The sequence below is a fragment of the Argopecten irradians genome, chromosome 5 (assembly GCF_041381155.1).
Source record: "Argopecten irradians isolate NY chromosome 5, Ai_NY, whole genome shotgun sequence".
NCBI lineage: Eukaryota > Metazoa > Mollusca > Bivalvia > Pectinida > Pectinidae > Argopecten > Argopecten irradians.
The window spans coordinates 6,606,438-6,629,904 of record NC_091138.1 but is presented as its reverse complement, the minus strand read 5'-3'; the positions used below and the strand labels follow the sequence as shown (position 1 = coordinate 6,629,904).

General features: G+C 35.2%; 1 protein-coding gene across 2 annotated transcripts in view; it reads right to left on the bottom strand.

Moving 5' to 3' along the window:
• Window positions 1-23,467, bottom strand: part of LOC138322737 (ras-GEF domain-containing family member 1B-like) — a 118,263-nt gene that overhangs the window by 71,316 nt on the left and 23,480 nt on the right. For both annotated transcript variants that reach the window (XM_069266810.1, XM_069266811.1), the window contains exons 2-4: window positions 14,326-14,430; window positions 9,735-9,769; window positions 9,221-9,308 (exon numbers count right to left, since the gene is read on the bottom strand). In XM_069266810.1, coding sequence (XP_069122911.1) covers window positions 9,221-9,308; window positions 9,735-9,769; window positions 14,326-14,430 — 228 coding nt within the window. The remainder of the gene's footprint in view (window positions 1-9,220; window positions 9,309-9,734; window positions 9,770-14,325; window positions 14,431-23,467) is intronic.

The window sequence follows — 23,467 nt, the reverse complement described above, 5'->3', positions numbered from 1 at the left end:
GAAAAAGGTCCTGTAACGAAAATAACTGTAGAAACTCCTAGAAAATTAAATAAACGACAGATGTCCAGAATACTAAGCAAAAGTCGCTGGCCCGGAAAATCATTTTATTTCTGCGTTAATGATGCGTGAATCTTTATCACAACATTTTCAACATAAACATGACACATTTATTGACCACAGGACATATATATTGGCTCTATAAATCTAACTCCCATTTTTGTGGTGTCCACACTGACACCTACGGTCACTAAAAAGGCCAAGGAAATGTACCTTAGAATTCTGACAACTAATCAGGTCATCTTTCTGGTGTCCTTGTTGACATAAATAACTTACAAAGTCGACAATATCTTTGACATGTAGGTCAATAAATGCATCTATCTTTCCATAACAAAATATTAAGGTCACTGTAATATTGACAAAGTGATAGAATACAAGTAAAAAGTTTACCTTGGCAAAACACTAATACAGCAAATACCGATCTTATATAAAAGGCAAGAAGATAAAGTATATATCAGGTACAAAAATAAAAAAAAATAAAAAATTCAACATGTCTGAAACATTTGATTACCCTAGTATTCAAACAATGAGTATTCAGAACAAGTTGAAAATCTTCGAAATGCAAGATTTTAATATCAGTTACCACATTGGTAAAAAAAAGAAAACACTGAAATATATATTATTCCCAAAACCCATCATTTGACTGGTTAGCTGGTTAGTCTCAATGAGTTTTCAGTGGAACATTTCTATTTGTTCATCACACTTCACTCATACACCCCTGAAAATTCATAATGAATCCTTCCAGCCTTTGAATCAGGGGAGTTCAATAGCGTCTTTTGGGGTGAAAGAATTTATAAACAAAGCATGAAATTAATGTAGCATCGCAGCAGAATAATTGTAGAAATAGTTGCCACCAACAGGAAGAATTCAATAGTTCCACAGAAGTGTATTTGGGCATGCAGAGGAAAAATATGATATTAGAGCCGCATTGCCAAGTCTCCTTTTAGATTTAATCAAATCTAACACAAGCAACACTTTACTAAACTTTCAACCCACAACTGTTTTTAAATTTCCAAAGCGAAGACAGTAAAATATAATTTCCAATGTAATTACCTTGTTTTGCGAAAAAAAGTGTAGGCATTTGTAACATTCTCTCCATTTGTGTGTCAACAGTAAGGAGGAAAGTGACTCCCCCAGGATCAATACAGCTAGTTTGTAAAGCTCAAGTGTACTTTAGCTCCCGGATCATATCCTAATAAAAACCAATATCAGTTTCACAGTGATGAGCCTTACATCTCTACTTATCCTAGTCTATATTTAATCCTCTATTACCAGCTGACTGGCTCGTAATAGCTTTTCTCCAGCATTGACAGGTTTAATTTAGGACTGGTATGAAAATGTCTTTCTATTTAATTAGTTTGAGAGTTTGAGATAACATCTGAGTTAGTTGGCTCTAGGTTCAACAACATCACTACAAAATCTGGTATACTTCTATAACTTTAGAAAAATAAATATATTTGAACACTATTTATTTTTTATCCTTGCTTTGCTTTGTATTTTCGTATTAATTTTCTATATCTCCAATGGAATACCTATTTTGGGTTAATGTTTTTCTTTTTAATTTAAATCTGCCAAAAGTATAAGCATGTTAAGACTTATCTCTCTTGAATGCCAAAAATGATAAGCATGTTTAAGACTAATCTCCTTTTGGTGCCAAAAAGGAGGAAACATCATTCGATAAACCTCGGCCAATTCCGGTACCCTACATCTAAAGATAACGTTAGATGTAGGGTACTGGAATCGACCGAGGTTTGCCGAATGGAGGAAACATCCGAGTTATCTTATCTCCCTTTGATGCTAAAAAGGATCATCCTGTTTAAGACTTATCTCCCTTTGATGCCAATAGGAAGAAGCATGATTAAGACTTATTTCCCTTTGATGCCAAAAAAGATCATCCTGTTTAAGACTTATCTCCATTTGGCATCAAAAGGATTATGCAAGTGTAAGACTTATCTCCCTTTGATGCCAAAACGGATAAGCATGTGTAAGACTTATCTCCCTATGATGCCAAAAAGGATAAGCATGATGAAGACTTATTTCCCTTTAATGCCAAAAACGGATAGATATATGTAAGACTTGTTTCCCTTTGGAAGCAATGGCTAAAACCTGAGTATATCTCACTTGGGTATTGACATGTATAAGATTTCTTATTCCTTGAGTGTATAACAATAAACTTACAAAAGATTTATTTCTGGTCGGTGCCATAAGGATAAATCTGTAAAAGACTCATTTCAGCCTTTAGTGCCAAATAGTTAAACCAGTGCAAGATTTATCTCCCTTGGTGCCAAATTTTTGACAAATAAATATGACGCCACATTTGTAAAATTCCAAAACTTCACCTTATTTAGTATAAACAATGTACTGGGTTAACAGGAAAGATTGTATAAAAGTCTGGCAAAAGAAATATCCTAGAAAACATTACAGATATCTTCTCCAGTACCACACCTTTCTCGTAAGTACTAACAAAATAGTGGCAACATTTGTATAAAATGCTCTTTATGATGTTTATATTTTCCTAATAGATCAAAACAAGACATAGAACCTTTAAGTGATTCATTATAGGTATGACCCATAAAATTTCCCCGAGTCTCAGTACATTTTTAAAGGGAAGAGGAAGTAAATTCCAGGATAACTTTTGCTTACTCAACCATAGCGATTAAACAACAATATAAAGATGGATGGTGACTATCCTGTACCACACTTGAGAGAGTTGATGGTAACCCAGGACTATCAAACCTGTCTACATTATAGTCAGATAAATGGAGATTGATTTAAATTGATGTTAATAATAATAATAAAAAACATTAATGGTAAGATCACGCCTAACATGTCAACTAAAAAGTGAAATGTCAACTGATGAAATAACATTGTTCCATCGAGAATATGTTTTTTATCAAATTTCCAGTGACAATATGCTGTATACACCATCAGAATATCATAATGATTACATGGGAAATAGAAATAGAAAATTGATCTTGTCCCCTTCATTAAATCTTCTCTGTTCCCAATCCCCTTTGTTGTCATTTGGCACTATTAAAAACATACAATAAACCCTACAAAATGTACCCCTGTGGCCACATGATTATTTTGATTTAAATCAAAATTGAAAAGCAGAAAAGGAGAGGGATGCACATACTAGACATTGAATACAATATATAATATTTGAACAATGAAATATAGATATAGTAATAACAAATTTCAATCATGAACATAAAAGATAACTACAAGAGATAACTATATACTATTTCCAATCAGTCCCATGATACAAATAGGCACAATGTAGGACCAATTCAAATCTACATTCTGTTACCTACTGTAAGGACTTTCATTAAAAATAGTTAAGCAATACTGAAAATGATCACAAATTAATTCAATTGGAAACAGGAATGGATGTAAGAATAGTGAATTGCAATTCAAGTTACATAGGTAAAAGAAGGGTAGAAAGACAAATTCATCGCATACGACAAGATTTCTTTAAGAAACCCTGTCTGTAACCAGAGAGTGGCCTAGTGTCTGACCAGACAATATCATCAGACACCCAGAGCTGTATTGTAGCTACAGTGTAATTTGGTCAGTGATCATTACAGCATCATTCTTCCTAAAACTACCTGCCAGTACCACACTGAGTCCTACAGAGTTAAATAATCACAACCCCAGACACACAGTGACCCAGACACCTCCATACAGCTTTGTCATACAAAATGGAACAACACTGCACCAGATTGGTTCAGATTTGGCTACTACGCTTTCTAAAAATCTATCTCTCCCTATGGACCATACATATATTTATCTTTCTTCTGTCTGGCACTTCCTTTTCCCAAATGTAACTAGTAACTATTCAAGGCACAAAAGCTATATTCTCTGACAGCCGAACTCTGATTCCTTCCCACAAATCAATTTGACATTGTTGTGGAGTTTTTTTTATTAAGAGAAAGTAACTATCCAGATAAACCGCCTCAAAACCATTTATCATCTAATACTTAATCTCTGAAGCCTTGATATGATAAACAATGGTATCATCTTCTCAGTATAAGGACAGCTTTATAGTTAAAGGTGGACTCAACAGGACAACACCGGCCATTTGAGGTAATAAAAACATCAGGGATCTATATATATAATGTACTTATTGTAACAGGTATAAGTCATAAATGGCTTTAAATACTGATTTGTGGTGTCAGTTTGGGGTTGTTTTTTTATTCAATAAAAAAAAAAACATGTTTAGCAACATAAAACAACACTAGATTTGTTTGATCATCATGATTGAATAATTTTGTAAAGAAGTCAAATATCAAATACTTATATGAAAGTCACGGTGATGTTTATTGGTATATGACATATTATCTCTTAGTGATCCAAACATGATGTATGGAGCTCGCAGAAGATTTAGAAAGATAACATACAAACTTTCATTCTGCTCTCCGGTACCATATGGAAATTTAGAGGATTTTCAATATTAACATTTGATCCTGAAAAGATTTCTATCATTTTTATGTATATTATCAATTTATAACTAGAAAGATATTCTACATAATCTAATATGTAAACAGTAAAGAGTCATCAGGAATCACTGACAGCATTGACAATCTTATAAATAAAAAAGTGAATTTATTACATTTTATAAAATCTTTACTAAAAGAAAATAAACAATAGGACAAAATGACTCAAAATTTTTCACCCTCTTTTTCTATGAAATCATTACTGCCGTCATTTCAGTAAAATCAGAAATGCAATTTACCAAAAGTTCTGGACTAATCATTTTTTTTTCCGATTGAATAAAGTATAAATTTTACAAGACTTTGAAACATGCTCGTAAAAGTAAAATACAAATTCTTTTCAGATAAAATAATAAATACTCAACTGTTTATGTTAAATTTGAATTTTGGATTCTACAATGCTATATTTATTTTTTTTCAAACTGTTGAAATGTCATCATGTTTTAACATTTGAGTAAAATAATAACACTTTTACACTGAAAAAAATCTGGAAATACATTGATGTCAAGTATTTGCCTATGCAAAATCTTATCAGCATAAATATATATTGAACAAAATTTAAAAATAAAACTTTATTCAAATTGAAATATGTGATTACCAAAATTCAAAAATGAGTAAGAACAAGTTAAAATATTTTTTACCATTTTTAATATCATTACCATTTGGGTAAAATTAATTGAAAACACTGAAATATTAATTATTCCCAATCAAAGGGTTAATGCTAATGATTTTTCAGTTTATGAACAATATATGAAACATTACACTACATTATACACCCCTGATTCATAATGTACTTTAATATCTCATTCAGCCTTTGAAAATTATATAATGCAAAAAAGAATTAAAGCATTTAAATTAATGTTAACCATAATAAATTAAGAAATACACCAAACATAAGATAATTCTTTAGTTCCTGAATTATTCCAGTTGAAAAATCTGATATCATGCATAGACCAAGACCCTTTTGATCCCTTAACACAATATCACTAAAAATAACACCTAAAGTGATTCAACCCAAAAAGATATTTAAAATTTTTCTCCAGCATTGACAGGTTTAATCTATAACTTTAGAAAAAGTAAATATATTTGAACACTACAAAATCTGGTATTTATTTTTATTTTTTATCCTTGCTTTGCTTTGTATTTTCGTATTAATTTTCTATATCTCCAATGGAATACCTATTTTGGGTTAATGTTTTTCTTTTTAATTTAAATCTGCCAAAAGTATAAGCATGTTAAGACTTATCTCTCTTGAATGCCAAAAATGATAAGCATGTTTAAGACTAATCTCCTTTCGGTGCCAAAAAGGAGGAAACATCATTCGATAAACCTCGGCCGATTCCGGTACCCTACATCTAAAGATAACGTTAGATGTAGGGTACTGGAATCGACCGAGGTTTGCCGAATGGAGGAAACATCCGAGTTATCTTATCTCCCTTTGATGCTAAAAAGGATCATCCTGTTTAAGACTTATCTCCCTTTGATGCCAATAGGAAGAAGCATGATTAAGACTTATTTCCCTTTGATGCCAAAAAAGATCATCCTGTTTAAGACTTATCTCCATTTGGCATCAAAAGGATTATGCAATGTAAGAGGTTCTGGGGTATTAATTAAACCTTAAACGGAAAGTAAGTAACTTATAATGTGCCAAAAACATTTAAGTATGAGTTGAAGACTTATTTTTTTAATGCCAAAAACTTATATAATATGTATAACCCTTATTGATATAAATGGCTAAAACCCTGAGTATATCTCACTTGGGTAGATTGACAATGTATAATGATTTTATAAATTCCTAGTACCCCTATAAATACCCTATAAGTTGGGGTGGGAGATTTATTTTGGTGAGGTGGGTTATAAAACCAGTAAAATCTGTATAAAGAATTTCAGCCTTGTGCCAGGAATAGTTAAACCAGGGATTTATATAAACCTTTGTAACCCTCTGTATACCCTAAATTAATGGGGTTCCAAAACTGGTGGGTGAGGGGGTATATAAACCTATGTACTGGGTTAACAGGAAAGATTGTATAAAAGTCTGGCAAAAGAAATATCCTAGAAAACATTACAGATATCTTCTCCAGTACCACACCTTTCTCGTAAGTACTAACAAAATAATGGCAACATTTGTATAAAATGCTCTTTATGATGTTTATATTTTCCTAATAGATCAAAACAAGACATAGAACCTTTAAGTGATTCATTATAGGTATGACCCATAAAATTTCCCCGAGTCTCAGTACATTTTTAAAGGGAAGAGGAAGTAAATTCCAGGATAACTTTTGCTTACTCAACCATAGCGATTAAACAACAATATAAAGATGGATGGTGACTATCCTGTACCACACTTGAGAGAGTTGATGGTAACCCAGGACTATCAAACCTGTCTACATTATAGTCAGATAAATGGAGATTGATTTAAATTGATGTTAATAATAATAATAAAAAACATTAATGGTAAGATCACGCCTAACATGTCAACTAAAAAGTGAAATGTCAACTGATGAAATAACATTGTTCCATCGAGAATATGTTTTTTTATCAAATTTCCAGTGACAATATGCTGTATACACCATCAGAATATCATAATGATTACATGGGAAATAGAAATAGAAAATTGATCTTGTCCCCTTCATTAAATCTTCTCTGTTCCCAATCCCCTTTGTTGTCATTTGGCACTATTAAAAACATACAATAAACCCTACAAAATGTACCCCTGTGGCCACATGATTATTTTGATTTAAATCAAAATTGAAAAGCAGAAAAGGAGAGGGATGCACATACTAGACATTGAATACAATATATAATATTTGAACAATGAAATATAGATATATAGTAATAACAAATTTCAATCATGAACATAAAAGACAACTACAAGAGATAACTATATACTATTTCCAATCAGTCCCATGATACAAATAGGCACAATGTAGGACCAATTCAAATCTACATTCTGTTACCTACTGTAAGGACTTTCATTAAAAATAGTTAAGCAATACTGAAAATGATCACAAATTAATTCAATTGGAAACAGGAATGGATGTAAGAATAGTGAATTGCAATTCAAGTTACATAGGTAAAAGAAGGGTAGAAAGACAAATTCATCGCATACGACAAGATTTCTTTAAGAAACCCTGTCTGTAACCAGAGAGTGGCCTAGTGTCTGACCAGACAATATCATCAGACACCCAGAGCTGTATTGTAGCTACAGTGAATTTGGTCAGTGATCATTACAGCATCATTCTTCCTAAAACTACCTGCCAGTACCACACTGAGTCCTACAGAGTTAAATAATCACAACCCCAGACACACAGTGACCCAGACACCTCCATACAGCTTTGTCATACAAAATGGAACAACACTGCACCAGATTGGTTCAGATTTGGCTACTACGCTTTCTAAAAATCTATCTCTCCCTATGGACCATACATATATTTATCTTTCTTCTGTCTGGCACTTCCTTTTCCCAAATGTAACTAGTAACTATTCAAGGCACAAAAGCTATATTCTCTGACAGCCGAACTCTGATTCCTTCCCACAAATCAATTTGACATTGTTGTGGAGTTTTTTTATTAAGAGAAAGTAACTATCCAGATAAACCGCCTCAAAACCATTTATCATCTAATACTTAATCTCTGAAGCCTTGATATGATAAACAATGGTATCATCTTCTCAGTATAAGGACAGCTTTATAGTTAAAGGTGGACTCAACAGGACAACACCGGCCATTTGAGGTAATAAAAACATCAGGGATCTATATATATAATGTACTTATTGTAACAGGTATAAGTCATAAATGGCTTTAAATACTGATTTGTGGTGTCAGTTTGGGGTTGTTTTTTTATTCAATAAAAAAAAAACATGTTTAGCAACATAAAACAACACTAGATTTGTTTGATCATCATGATTGAATAATTTTGTAAAGAAGTCAAATATCAAATACTTATATGAAAGTCACGGTGATGTTTATTGGTATATGACATATTATCTCTTAGTGATCCCAACATGATGTATGGAGCTCGCAGAAGATTTAGAAAGATAACATACAAACTTTCATTCTGCTCTCCGGTACCATATGGAAATTTAGAGGATTTTCAATATTAACATTTGATCCTGAAAAGATTTCTATCATTTTTATGTATATTATCAATTTATAACTAGAAAGATATTCTACATAATCTAATATGTAAACAGTAAGAGTCATCAGGAATCACTGACAGCATTGACAATCTTATGTTTCAAGGGAAGTAACTCTAACCTATATAAAACCCACATGTTCTGCTTAATTAAGGATTAACTTGAACAGATTTTTTATGTTATGGAGATATAACACAAAAATCTGAGTGTACTCTAAATAAACCGTGAAGTGGTTTATGATGAGAGTACACTCGGTTTTTTGTGTTATATCTCCATAACATAAAAAATCTATTCAAATTAATCCTTATAATTCAATTTACTAAAGATAATCTCTTCAATATTCAAAATTCATTTTGGTACCCTTTTGTCTATGAAATCATTACGCCGTCATTTCAGTCAATCAGAAGCAACTTTACAAATGGCGACGCCATTTTTTTTTTTATGGGCTGATAAAGTAAATTTTCAAGCCAATGAAAATGCTCGTAACAAGCAAAATTGAATTATTCTCAGATACTCCAAAGTTTGTGTGTACTCACCCGTTTCTTGTTAGATTTACGTTTGATGGCCCCCATGGCTGCTGTTTTGTATTCTTGTTCTAACTGGATATACTGTTGCTGGATCCGACTGAAATTAATAGGATAAAATTGACAAGTCACTTTACAGGATTTTAACCTGTACTACACATATACTGAATAATTGAATCAAAGTGTATGTCTTATGATAAATTATCTGAATACACAATATTGTATTTTTATTCAACGTTGAGTGGTTGCAATTCAAAGTACTGATTAAAGTAGAAGAATATATGCATTTACCATTTTAGACCTGAAGAAACCACTTGGGTACTATACAAGTCGAGTTGCCTATGATCTCATCAGCAGACAATGGTGATCTTTATATGAGGTACACGATATATGATTAGTACAGGTATATTCCAATGAGATGTCAATACGTATTTTTTTTTTTTAATTCTTCATATAAATGCAGACAAACGAAAGTTATTTTACAATAATTAGCTACAGTAATTAGAACAATACCATAAACACTTACCTGACATTCATTTCCAGTTGCTGCACTGCTTTCTTCTACAATACAATATTGGATATTGATACACACATAAAAAAGAAAATACTGCCTATGTCATGTCAAATTAGATGGATATAAAATCAAATATCAAAGATAATCTTTATGTATATGTCCATTAAAGATCAACAATCAGAAATTAATTACACAACCCTATTATTAATCCCCACTCCCATTTTAACATAAAAACTTTATTACATGGCTGTGACCAATGTGATGAAGAAAAGAATACATATTTATTACAATGTATTTCATGACTCACAAACTAAAACATTTTTTTAGATTTTTTTCTGCAGTGATAGGTTGGGGAGATACACTAATAATAATAATATTCTTTCAAGATGTAATATTAAATGTTAAAATATTTTGTTGATAATTGTACCATTTTGGATTTGTTTGGAGATGGCTAATATATAGGCTTTGCCTGATGTCAAATTCTTTTGCATCTAATTTACAATAAAATTTGTTGAAATTGAAAATGAAAGGTGATATAAATGAAACTAGAGCTATCTTTTCTGCTCCATCTTTTTATTCAACATTAATCTCAAGATTAATTGCCTAAAGCAGGCTTCGTAATCATAAATTGATCTTTCATGTTGAAATTAATGAACATGTACACTCTTTTATCAATGGAAGGTTCTCTGCATCAAGTATATTTGAGTTCATAAAATTTGACAGGGGTATAGGGTACTGGATTGGTGGATGGAGAGAGGGTTAGCTAAACTTACCCTTTGTATAACCCTATAAAGTTTAGGGTGGAGGAGGTTGGATGGAAGGGGTAATTAAACCTTCCGTATACCCTATAAGTGTGGGGTGGGAGAGTTTGGTGGGTAAGGGGGTATATAAACCTTAGTAACCCTCCGTATACCCTATAAGTGTTGAGTGGGTGAGGGGTTAGCTAAACCTACCTTCCGTATACCCTATAAGTGTGGGGTGGAAGAGGTTGGTGGGTGAGGGGTTAGCTAAACCTACCCTCCGTATACCCTATAAGTGTGGAGTGGGTGAGGGGGTATATAAACCTTAGTAACCCTCTGTATACCCTATTAGTGTGGGGTGGGAGAGGTTGGTGGGTGAGGGGGTATATAAACCTTAGTAACCCTCTGTATACCCTATAAGTGTAGGGTGGGAGAGGTTGGTGGGTGAGGGGGTATATAAACCTTAGTAACCCTCTGTATACCCTATAAGTGTAGGGTGGGAGAGGTTGGTGGGTGAGGGGGAATATAAACCTTAGTAACCCTCTGTATACCCTATTAGTGTGGGGTGGGAGAGGTTGGTGGGTGAGGGGGAATATAAACCTTAGTAACCCTCTGTATACCCTATAAGTGTGGGGTGGGAGAGGTTGGGCGTGAGGGGGTATATAAACCTTACTAACCCTCCATATACCCTATAAGTGTGGGGTGGGAGAGGTTGGTGGGTGAGGGGGTATATAAACCTTAGTAACCCTATGTATACCCTATAAGTGTGGGGTGGGAAAGGTTGGTGGGTGAGGGGGTATATAAACCTTAGTAACCCTCCATATACCCTATAAGTGTGGGGTGGGAGAGGTTGGTGGGTGAGGGGGAATATATACCTTAGTAACCCTCTGTATACCCTTTAAGTGTAGGGTGGGAGAGGTTGGTGGGTGAGGGGGAATATATACCTTAGTAACCCTCTGTATACCCTTTAAGTGTGGGGTGGGAGAGGTTGGTGGGTGAGGGGGAATATATACCTTAGTAACCCTCTGTATACCCTTTAAGTGTAGGGTGGGAGAGGTTGGTGGGTGAGGGGGAATATATACCTTAGTAACCCTCTGTATACCCTTTAAGTGTAGGGTGGGAGAGGTTGGTGGGTGAGGGGGAATATATACCTTAGTAACCCTCTGTATACCCTTTAAGTGTAGGGTGGGAGAGGTTGGTGGGTGAGGGGGAATATATACCTTAGTAACCCTCTGTATACCCTTTAAGTGTAGGGTGGGAGAGGTTGGTGGGTGAGGGGGAATATATACCTTAGTAACCCTCTGTATACCCTATAAGTGTAGGGTGGGATAGGTTGATGGGTGAGGGTATATATAAACCTTAGTAACCCTCTGTATACCCTATAAGTGTAGGGTGGGATAGGTTGATGGGTGAGGGGGTATATAAACCTTAGTAACCCTCCGTATACCCTATAAGTGTGGGGTGGGAGAGGTTGGTGGGTGAGGGGGTAGATAAACCTTAGTAACCCTCCGTATACCCTATAAGTGTGGGGTGGGAGAGGTTGGTGGGTGAGGGGGTAGATAAACCTTAGTAACCCTCCGTATACCCTATAAGTGTGGGGTGGGAGAGGTTGGTGGGTGAGGGGGTAGAAAAACCTTAGTAACCCTCCGTATACCCTATAAGTGTGGGGTTGGAGAGGTTGGTGGGTGAGGGTGAGGGGGTAGATAAACCTTAGTAACCCTCTGTATACCTTATAAGTGTGGGGTGGGAGAGGTTAGTGGGTGAGGGGGTATATAAATAGAGATTAAACAGTGTTTTGATTGCGTTAAAGGTGGTATGAACGCAATGGGATACAGACATATTCAATGTAGCGCTACATGTAGAATATGTCTGTATCCCTTTGCGTTCATACCACCTTTAATGCAATCAAAACATTGTTCAATCTATATATTTACATAAATAAATCCACTTTTACGTCAAATTTAAAACGGTGATGGTTGCTAAGTTGGGTAACTATGGTAGTCAGGATGACCGAAGATATAGTTCCGATTGTTGAATGTTATAGCTGCAGTTTGGTTTGAAATACAACAATGACACTTTTCAATTATTTTCACAATATATCTTTTTTTCCAATTTGATAATATATCAATAATGTCCAATTCGAATAAAAATTGAGATAACCAATGCGAAACGACTACCGGTATGCATCGTTGTCAGGGTAGTGAGGCGGTCCGGAGTGGAGCGAGCCGCCTATTTGATTTTCAACCGAGGAAAGTTACTGTGATATAGACTATTGATGGTATGACCGTTGAGCTGCTGAATGTTTGTACACAGGTTTACGACGCGCGCGCAAAAAAAAAAACAAAAAAAACTAAAAATAAAAATACTGTATTTTTAATTATCTTTTTTATTTTTTTGTTGCGCGTCGTAAACCTGTGGTTTGTCATGTATGTATCGGTCTAAGAATGTGATTTAGACTAAATTCTTCATTGTCATGACTTTTATTTTATTGTACGGAGGATAGACAAGTGTTTGCCTGTGTGTATGCCTATTTGCAAAGACGGGGCTATTTAAAACTGATGATACTGTTTCGGATAGGTTACCTGTAATGTTGGTTTTTTTGTTTTTGTTTTTTTCTTGAAACATATTCACTGTATATGATCTGTTAACCTATTGTTCGCTTAGACGCTCCCGGAATTGTTCACCGACAATATCAGATGTTCTGTATATTTCGGTGAGATGAGTGACCGTACACACATACATGTAGGCCTACATCTGACGTAACTATGGGATTCCCCGAACATTCCTGAGGAAAGCCCCCCGGTTGTAGACCCAACGAGCGATTCATTTCACATTTGTAGTTTATTACCGATACAATGCTTGATCATATCTTTTGTTTTGATGTAAAATACATATTTAATTGGATATAATAAAAACTCTTTATTGTTATTTTGAAATCCGTCGACTTTTGACGCAAAATCTTATCGAAGCGTGAACTAGAAGTAGTCCGAACCTGCACTGCGTTTGTATTCATACGATTACGCTAATTTGAACGCAACTCCCCTCCCGTTGACTATACAGGGGCATATGTAAATATTTAAGCAATAAACTGTTACCAGATTGGACATACAGTTGATATGAAGCCCATCCGGAAGGAAGATAAATAGAGTGGCGCCCGTTAGGGCGCCATGAATATTTATCTTTCGGACGGATGGGCTTCATATCAACTGTATGTCCAATCTGGTAACAGTTTATTACTTATATTTCCATTACGATTATTAAAATTCAACACTATACACGTATATCCTTTGAATTTTCCCGCTTGCGCTAGTGTTGACGTCACCAGGTTTAATAAACGGAACAGCCATATCATCAGCTTCTGAATATAGTTCAACACAAAACGGTTTGAAACAAGCGAACAACTGAAAATTATGCAATGATATTTTTTAATAAATGCTATTTTGTAAACATGATAATGCTATTAGATTTCATAGACCACACAACTATAAAACTACTTTTTAAATTATTTGACCGTTATGTATAGGCGTAAGTATATATTGTATACACTGTCCGTGACGCGGCGGAAACGTTAAATATTCATACGCTTGACCAGATTGGAGTTCATAGCGTGATATTGCCCATCTGGTTTAACATAGATCAAACGGGAAACTGAAAGTAGAATGGAAATATACCTTAGTAACCCTCCGTATACCCTATCAGTGTGGGGTGGAAGAGATTGGTGGGTGAGGGGTTAGCTAAACCTACCCTCCGTATACCCTATAAGTGTAGGGTGGGAGAGGTTTGGGGTGAGGGGGTATATAAACCTTAGTAACCCTATGTATACTCTATAAGTGTGGAGTTGGTAAGGGGTTAGCTAAACCTACCCTCCGTATGCCCATGTTGGAGTTATCGTGACTTAGGGTACTGCTCAGTTCTCTCTGCCAGACTTCAAGTTTCCGTTTTTCAGCTTCCAACAACTTCAGGGTAACCTGTAACAGTGAAACCAAAACGAATTAAATGTAAAATAATGGCCGTTAGTTTTGGTATAATCTAATATAACACTCTTTATTTTAATGACTAGGCCTAGTGGGATAGTAAAGTATTGCATACTTCACGTGTCTTTCATAGCTCCCTGCGGTGCAGTCTCCCATTGCCTATGCCTAACACCTATATATAAAAACGACTTAATATCAATATGCTGCAAATGATAATAAAATAGTTAACAGTGACATTAAGCTAGATTGCCTCAGAATGCTGGTGATGTCTGCTCAATGTCCGTTTTAACCATTACTTTTCGCGCGCCCAACATATAAAGGGGAGTAACTCTAGCAGCCTTACATTAGATTTTAGCTGTGTGTGAAGATTTTCTTTTAAAAACAGGAGCAGTCGAATTAGTATTTTTCTTCAGTTAGAAAAGTTACTTACTTTACATCATTACCACCTTTGAAAAGTTTGAGCTTCTAACTTTTACTTGAAGATGAAAATATGAAAAATAATGAATTGCATCCCGAAAAAATCCATGGTACAATATCCTAAATTGTATGAAGTACGAATGATGCACCAAAAGTAAAGTTAATTATTTTATATTATTTTTTGTGTTTATTAGACATCAATATAAGATTAACCATATTTTTTTCTTATTGTTAAAATGATGGGTATCGTTTATGCTCTGTCTGCGGTGTAGAATTTTTTAAATCTTGCTTTTCATAGCTCATTTCAATATTAACAATGAAAAATCTGACTTACTAATGTTCAGAATAAAAACGTATACTGTACCTACTATATTATGTGTGGTTTTAGATCTATATCTATGGCTTTGTAACACCAATCAACAAATATTTCTACCTCTTTAGTCACAAAAAGATCGTAAAATCAATCTGATACAAAATATTGAGACTTAAATTGTCATGATGTACAGTGTATTATCAAATTTTAAAACGTTTCCAAGTTACGGGGGTTTGTTTTATTTTTTCCATGCGTATTTTATTTCCCAGCTTGTTAAAGTTGTACGTTGATAGAAGTTGCCGTGATTTGGGAGCCCTGTTGTTAACTCCCCGAGAAAAAAAAATGTCGTTTTTAATCATAATTTGATTTATTTGGGGGTTGAAAAAATGATACCGTACTTTTATTGAACAACTGGACCCGGATTCGACCATGAAGGAGTTCCGAAAGTAGCACAGACGAGACGATGAGAAGATGTAGTTCATAGCACAATGAATTTGTTTTTAATTAGAGACACCCCGAACTAAACGACGTCTGACCAGACAAATACCATAAACAGCGATTACGTCCGTCATCATCGACAGGGACAGTTCGAGGATTTACCGGGCTGTGTACGGACAGATACAATTTAATACCACCGCCTTAATGTTCGTCTGTGTGTAACTTTTATAAAGTACAAATCAAAGCAATACAATCTACCTCAAGAATGTTTACAAATCTATTCCCGCGAAAATGCATGTTACCAAATAGGTCCCGGGAGAAAATTATTTGCAGACTTAGTATGAATGTATGAACGATTCGACATTTACAGCACTATATGTACATTGTACTTTCATTTCCATACTTAATGTTTTTATGAAGTCACCAATCTAAAGGCTTTTTTTTCTTTTGTTCTGAAGATAACTAAAAGTAGTGAAGACAAATCCTCTGTGCCTTTAACCAGAAACATACTGTATATTAGAGAGATTGGCAACTCCGCCATTTTTACAGTCGGTAGATGTACCTCTGTTTGTGCGGAGTTTTTTTTTTTTTTTTTTAGATATACTCTTAAATATTTAAATACAGGAGAATAACTTTGATGTTTTACAAAAGTTCAGTAATTTTCAGATACCCGGTAGTTCGAGTACGATTTTGGAAAGACAAAAAAAATATTTTAAATAACTTATATATTAATATACCAATAAAACAAAAAGCACTTCCGGTTTTGAATGTCTGATTTTCGAAAAATCAGGTAAAATTGGTAATTTTCATGGCCATGCTTATGTGGTCAAGGTAAAGAAAACAGACTTGTAACGCCACTCCTACAGTGACGTCAGACTGTCTCCGCGTTATCCTCAGATGTATGTTATCTTCACTGACGACAGAGGGCGGCACATGTCCTTACAGAGGAAATCACTTAGCGATCCGACACCTTCACAGACTTTTGTCGTGTTCAAAATCAGGGGAGCTAATACCGGCAAAGGTGAAACTTTTGATATTTTTTTTACATATAGTCACGTCAACTAAACTTGTGCAATCTAATTAAGGCTATGTTTTATCTAATTTCCCTGACGAAGAAAGTAGTTTTATTTGCAGATGCCTTGATTTCCATCGGGAAAGCAGTTTGGTTCCTACAGACTTATTCGATAAAGTTTGGTGGCGGGCCCATGCAAATATGATCTCCCGTAGGTGTTTTAGTTATAACATTTTATCAAAAGAGCCTAGTAAAGGAAATGTAGTTTATAGATTTAATACGTCAAATATCCATATCTTGTGACATTTGAAATGATTCCTATGATTCGAGTCTGCGCTCCATATATTTTTATATAAATTAGAGTCAAAGTTGATTTTCGTTTTCTTCAGTTGTTGGATCAATATTTTTCCTTCCCCGAATGGGACTGACAAAGTTACCACGCGGAATGGAAATTTAAAACGTCCTCACGCTGAAATAAAGCATAAAATGATAGAACGATCGAGAAATAACCCGCAAGTAAGTGACAAGCAGAGAGCGAACCAGGCTTTTATTACGTGTGATTAAACAAAACTGTTGGATAATGTTAGAAAATATACTCGACCTGGTGTTCTAGTGGTGATTGTGAACACATAAGCGCGTTAATCTACAGAAGACCGATTGTCTGAAAGTCTATACGTCAATACATATCAGGAATCCCGCGCAGGCACGGTGGCCAACGTAGCAAAATGGCTAATAGATTGCGCAATTCCAGGCGAGAAGATCTTCAGCTTGGAGGGATTTCGTGTCACTGTAGGGGTGAAACAGTTCCCACACAGCTCGGAATAATGGAGCTATCCGGTTCTATATGGACACATTACAATCAATAATGAACGATACAAGTGTCGATCAGATTAGATCATGTTCTTATTTATAAGATCGATATGTATAGGTATCGATTACAAACCTCATAGAACACATTAGAAAACACATTTTATACATGGGTGCGGATTCAACACGTAAAATGTCGGAATCATGTACATGTGCATTATCAGCCACCATAATGACTTCACTGTAGAAAATGATATAATGCTTGACTTAAATTGCACACATCGTAACCATTATTGGCAAAGCATTATGAGGGCGTTGCTCTTCAATGGCTGTTAGTTGTAGATTCTGCTAATACTCTATTCCTGGGTACATGCAGTTTCATTGTCATTTCTTATCTTAAATAAGGAATTCATTGAGTAAAATTCTCCATAGAAAAGCATTACAGAAGTTAAGGGGAAATCTTAGGTCAGGCAGCTTTCCTTACCTTTTGTAATGCTTTGTTATGGAGAATTTTAAGCTAAAGTTGTTGGGGTTTTTTAATAAGGAAAGATTTCACTATGCGAAACGATGACGATACTAATCCTGGAGTAATGTGTTTTATATGGGAAACTGGTTACAATCCATGTATGGTTCATATTATGGAGGAGATTATGAAGATCGCACACAACAACTAAATGATACTATCCGGCTGTTTTCCTCAAAGCTTCCCCATCCACAATTAAAGATGCTCCACCGCTGACAAATGGTATTTTTTCACTATCAAAAACAGGATCAGACGATTTAGTATTTTTCTTCAGTTACAAAAGTTACTTACTTTACACCATTACCACCATTGGAAAGTTTGAGCTTCTAATTCTACTTCAAGATAAAGATATTAGAAATAATTAATTGCATCCCGAAAAAATTCCGTGACACTATGTTCTATATAGAATGAAGTTCTGACTGCGCATGCACCAAAAGCAAAATAAATTATGTTACATTATTTGTGTGTGTGTGTGTGTGTGTGTGTGTGTGTGTGTGTGTGTGTGTGTGTGTGTGTGTGTGTGTGTGATAATTAGACATATATATACACAATTAAACACCAATTGTTGTTCAAATGATGAGTATCGTTCATGGTCTGTCGGCGGTGGAGCATCTTTAAATCAGTTTTCAGTAGTAAAGATCACCACCTCACCTTATTACTGCCACGTTAACGACAATCGAAATGTGCTTTTACAAAGTTTTCAACACGACATATAGATCGATCTGTCATCTTTATAACGTGCATGGTTACCATGGTAACGCATGCCAACAACACCTAGCCCTGGTTGTCAAGGTTTGGCACGTGTATGTAGATACGTCGCTCTGTAAAGAAAGTCTGTTATATAAAACGTCTAATGACGACATCTACCCCTCAAGTTCAAACGAACTCGATTCCCAGCGGGAAAGTGTAGTTCTAAATCTATATATGATATTGTCAGCTCACTATAGTTTACGTAATCTACTATGAAAGAGTTCACTTATAGAAGGTTCACTGTAGACGCTCATCAAACAATGTGGGGCCTACAGATACCTGTGTGATTTTTTACGAGACTATAAATCACTGTCGTGGTACAATCCAACTCTATCAAGTATTACAAGACATTCAGATAAATAGTTAAGCATAATGTAACAATCGATAAATTTTCATTTTTTTAAACTACACCAGACTAGTAGATTTGCTCATAACCTGACGTATTCAAAGAGTAGTCTTCATTGTAAACAAGAACTTCTAAACTAAGACATGGCTGGGTGCTGGCGAGGATTGTTGCCGCGCATTTAATTCTTTTAGTTTGTGTATTTTCGAGTATGAACTGCGTAGTTAAACATTTCTGTGTTGTTATCATTGGGCTCTACGGTATTAAGGATAGACATTTGTTGATGTGTTCTGACACGCTTCATTAACATCATCATTGATAATGGTTTAGGTAGCACGCTCCATTGACCACAAAGACAGACGATTTATCACAAGCGCGCAGTGACATGTCCTTTGGTGATGAGAACCAGCTATCGGGACTGACCAATAGGCACTCTTGTTAGAAAACGTTAAAATACTCTACCACCCTCTCTGATTGGTAGATCTATATAACATAATATTAGACAACAAACACAGGTGAAACGTCTAATTATTTATCTCGGGGGAAAGAAGACACCAGTTGTTTACACACTTAGTCACCAGCCAGCAGCAAATTGGTTATAATACGATATAAATTGACAACATCAATCAAACCCCAACACCATCATCACATTAGTGGATACGACAAACGGCTGTAGGCCAAAGGTCCGGACTACAATTGTCAACTATCAGTAGCACCAGAGAGCGTCCGTGAATCAGTGAAATGACAATGAGTAAATGCCTACAAATATAACATCATTAATTAGGTTATCAATTTATCACATAGGTTATCATTTTATATCTCTCTGTATCATTATTGTATCCTACACACATGGAGATTACCCGATTTGTGAATTGGTCGTCATATTGTGTAAGTTTGATATCTCATATTTAGTACAGGTAGCTGCTCCAGTGACATTAACTGAATTAGAACAGACATCTAAAGGAATCATCTTCATCTGCTGTTAGTGACAATCAAATCTAAATTCTGGTTTGCTGATGTCAATGGCATTTGATAAAAACGCAACGAGTCTTTGAAAACCAGCACCTTCAATTTATATGCTTATCAAGGCTACCATTTCATACACGAAAACTTTTGTTCCATCGCACACACAGTATTTTGTTACTCAACATTTATCTATTAAAATTCAATTGAATTGATTTGATGAAAACACATTCCTGTCTAGGTTTTGACATCTTACTTCCATTTCCTTTCATTAGTCATCACAAGGCTTTAGAACTGTAGTTGTCATTATTACCAACGCTACATTGATGGTCACTAGAGATGTGTGTATCAGTTCTTGTAGACCAATTATCATATCTACCGACTGAACATTTTAACAATCAATATACAGAAGAGTATTAATAATTACACATGTACCTGTTTATATACGTGAACACTCGGACAAGCAGAACGAAGCAGCAAGAACGCAGTCTATGTTTGTAGTGAGAAGGTGATGCATCTGATGTGCAGTGCATAATAAGAACATTCTTACCATGATCACGAAACACTTCATAGAATACAAAGAATACAATTATGTAAGAAACCATTCAATTAGGAACATAGCTACCTGATATACAATTCCGACATAACTACCCATAACATGTAGGCGTTTAGCACGATACCGGAATAGTAGCCTCTGTTTCAATATTATTGTTAATTTACGTCGACTTTGAACAGTATTTTAAGAATAACAATAAATTTGTTTACAATGTGTAGCTTGTACTTTTGTAGGAGAAAACATCAAATACAACATGGAATCAGTACCAATAACAAACAAATCTATCGAGGTTGAGACCACACAGCAACACTATAACAATATGTATGTGTTTTGTCATAGTTGGAAACATAGCCAGTCTTGCTACAAGAACTATTACACGTGGTATCCAACGTCTCCGACTGTTTTACAGAGAGTGTCGTTAGCAGACTGTTCTGTGTTTGTCTTTGTATCGTAGTGTGAAACCAAAGGCAGTGTTGTCTCACTATAAGACAATTAGAGACACTTCGATAATAAGAGCTTTAACAGGATAAAAGTCCATGCATTTTACTATGAACGCAATTTGTGATTATACGATTCTAGGGCGATTCCAAATGGATTGAACAGTATGGAAAAAGAAGTTAATTCTATAATGAAAGCAAATATCACGTATAAAGTATGACAATACCATGCAGGGACGATTCTCACTGATTATCACAATACCAGAATTATTGGAGAAATGACCAGGCCTGTCTATGTATTACGGTTTATTGTGTGGAGAGGCCAAGGTCAGCTATAAAATACGTCCTATATTATTCTAGAGGTTATTAGCCACACAAAACCCTGTCCATCCGGTTCTGTAGGCGACATATACACTAGAATCGAAATGGCAAAGTGATTGTCTAGAAGGTAAAATGGCGCCCTTATATTTCATATTTAATCATAATTTTATGCAAGACCGTAACCATTGTCGCTATTTATTACACGTTGATGGTGGGTCGTTAACCTACTGTCGTTGGGACCGAGTTCGTCGACTATAAAGGCAAGTACAGAAGATATATGTAATTTATTACATCATAACTATGGTCCATCTACCAAAACTTTAATGTAATACACAGATTTACACCACACTGAATCGAAATACCTACTAACGAGAATACCAAATCATAATATTTGTAAAAGACATTTGAGAGTTTCATCCCACGTAACTACACGTAATTCTTTAATCCGACATTGAAGTCTTTTCGTCATACCAAGTTGTAATGCAAATAATCAGTTGGTGGTGGGTTTTTTCTACGTCGAAGCTTATTTTTTCCCCGACAAGGATATTTTCGACATACAGAACCCCAAAGATTTAATCCGTCATGGGAGATGGCCGCTGTCTATGACCGGACTTAGAATACACAGCGGTATCCGTGTATAAACACCGTTATACCATCAGTTCTCAGACACGTACAACCACAAATCATCGACCAATACACCGATGTCGGGACCAAATTAATTCGCTTTCGATCCTAATATTCCATCAATACTTGGTTGTTTCTCGTAATTACGAATTACTTTCTGGAGATTTATTGCTCGGTTTCGATGTCCTTCCTTAAATTGGGGATGACAATCTTAATCTGAAGTGTCGCGTGCCAGATACATCTCTAAGAATATAAACAATGATATCAGTACTTCATAAAAGAAATAAGTACATTATCACAGTGGCCTGTATCAACTTCCCCGCAATACAAGGACAGTAGAACTGATGTGCATGAGGAACGACTTTAATGCTGACATCGATAAGGCGTACAATATAATGCACAAATGGAAGTATCAACATTGTCAAGATTTATCAAATCATCAAAAAGATTTCATACAAGTGAAATACTATATCGGTGTAGAAAGTTAAGGAATGTAGTGCAAAACAGTTAGACATTTTCTGAAATATTTTGTCGTTAGATAAAAAAGACATGACAATAAAGCAGCAGATAGTATAGTGCTGTCTTACTGAAACGTACCGGGACAGGATAAATAAGCATTGTCTTTGCTGCCCCTTTCAATGCTAGGGGTCAGTAGCGAATTATGTATCAATACATGGGTTTTGTTTACAACTAAATTAAATATGTTGATAAGGCGTGACAATTCCCTGTGTCGGTCACATTGGTAATTCAAACACGCTGTATAGATAATCCCTAGGGATCAATTTAGAAAAATATATTTGTCTCTTTTACATTGTACAATGTTTACACGTCCTGGCCAGATGTTGTAGTGTTCGTCAGTCGATGTTTCCCATGTTGACGGAGATGGTGACAGCCTGCAGAGCTTGTGGGAGTCTCTTTGATCATCCGACAGAGAGTGAAACACGAACACACGTCAGAAGACCCGGACATCAATGTCATAAACACTAATTAGTTTCAACAGGTATTCCCCGGGATTGATGTTTTAAAGGTTCGTTTCAAACGTCATGCAAAAGCAGAAAACCAGGTTGTGAGTGTGACGTCGTCCGTCGTATGAGAATCTTTCTACTTTGCTCTCGTTATACACAATACAATTTTTTTTCTTGTATTATTTATAAAAACGTAGCATTTCCTTAATTTGATCGGAGACATTCATTGCAGGCAACCCAAATAAATCCGTTAACAATCTTCGAGCTGCTAGAAGTGTTTTATTGCAGTTGAGATAGTTCAAACAAACTCATGGTTCTATTGTAAAGTGTGTCGTATCACTCTCGTTATCATTTTTCTAAATTAAAATGACATTCGTTAAAACTTCGTTTGAACAAATTAAAACATAACACCCATTATCTATGTAACTTCAACATAATCATAAATTAATGTCTTCGTACCAACCACAGCCATATGAGATCGGGTATTCAGGATCAAACAGCGAAGATATGTTAAGTATAGTGGGAAAATACAGACAGGGAAAGCTTCGCAGCGTATGTCTGT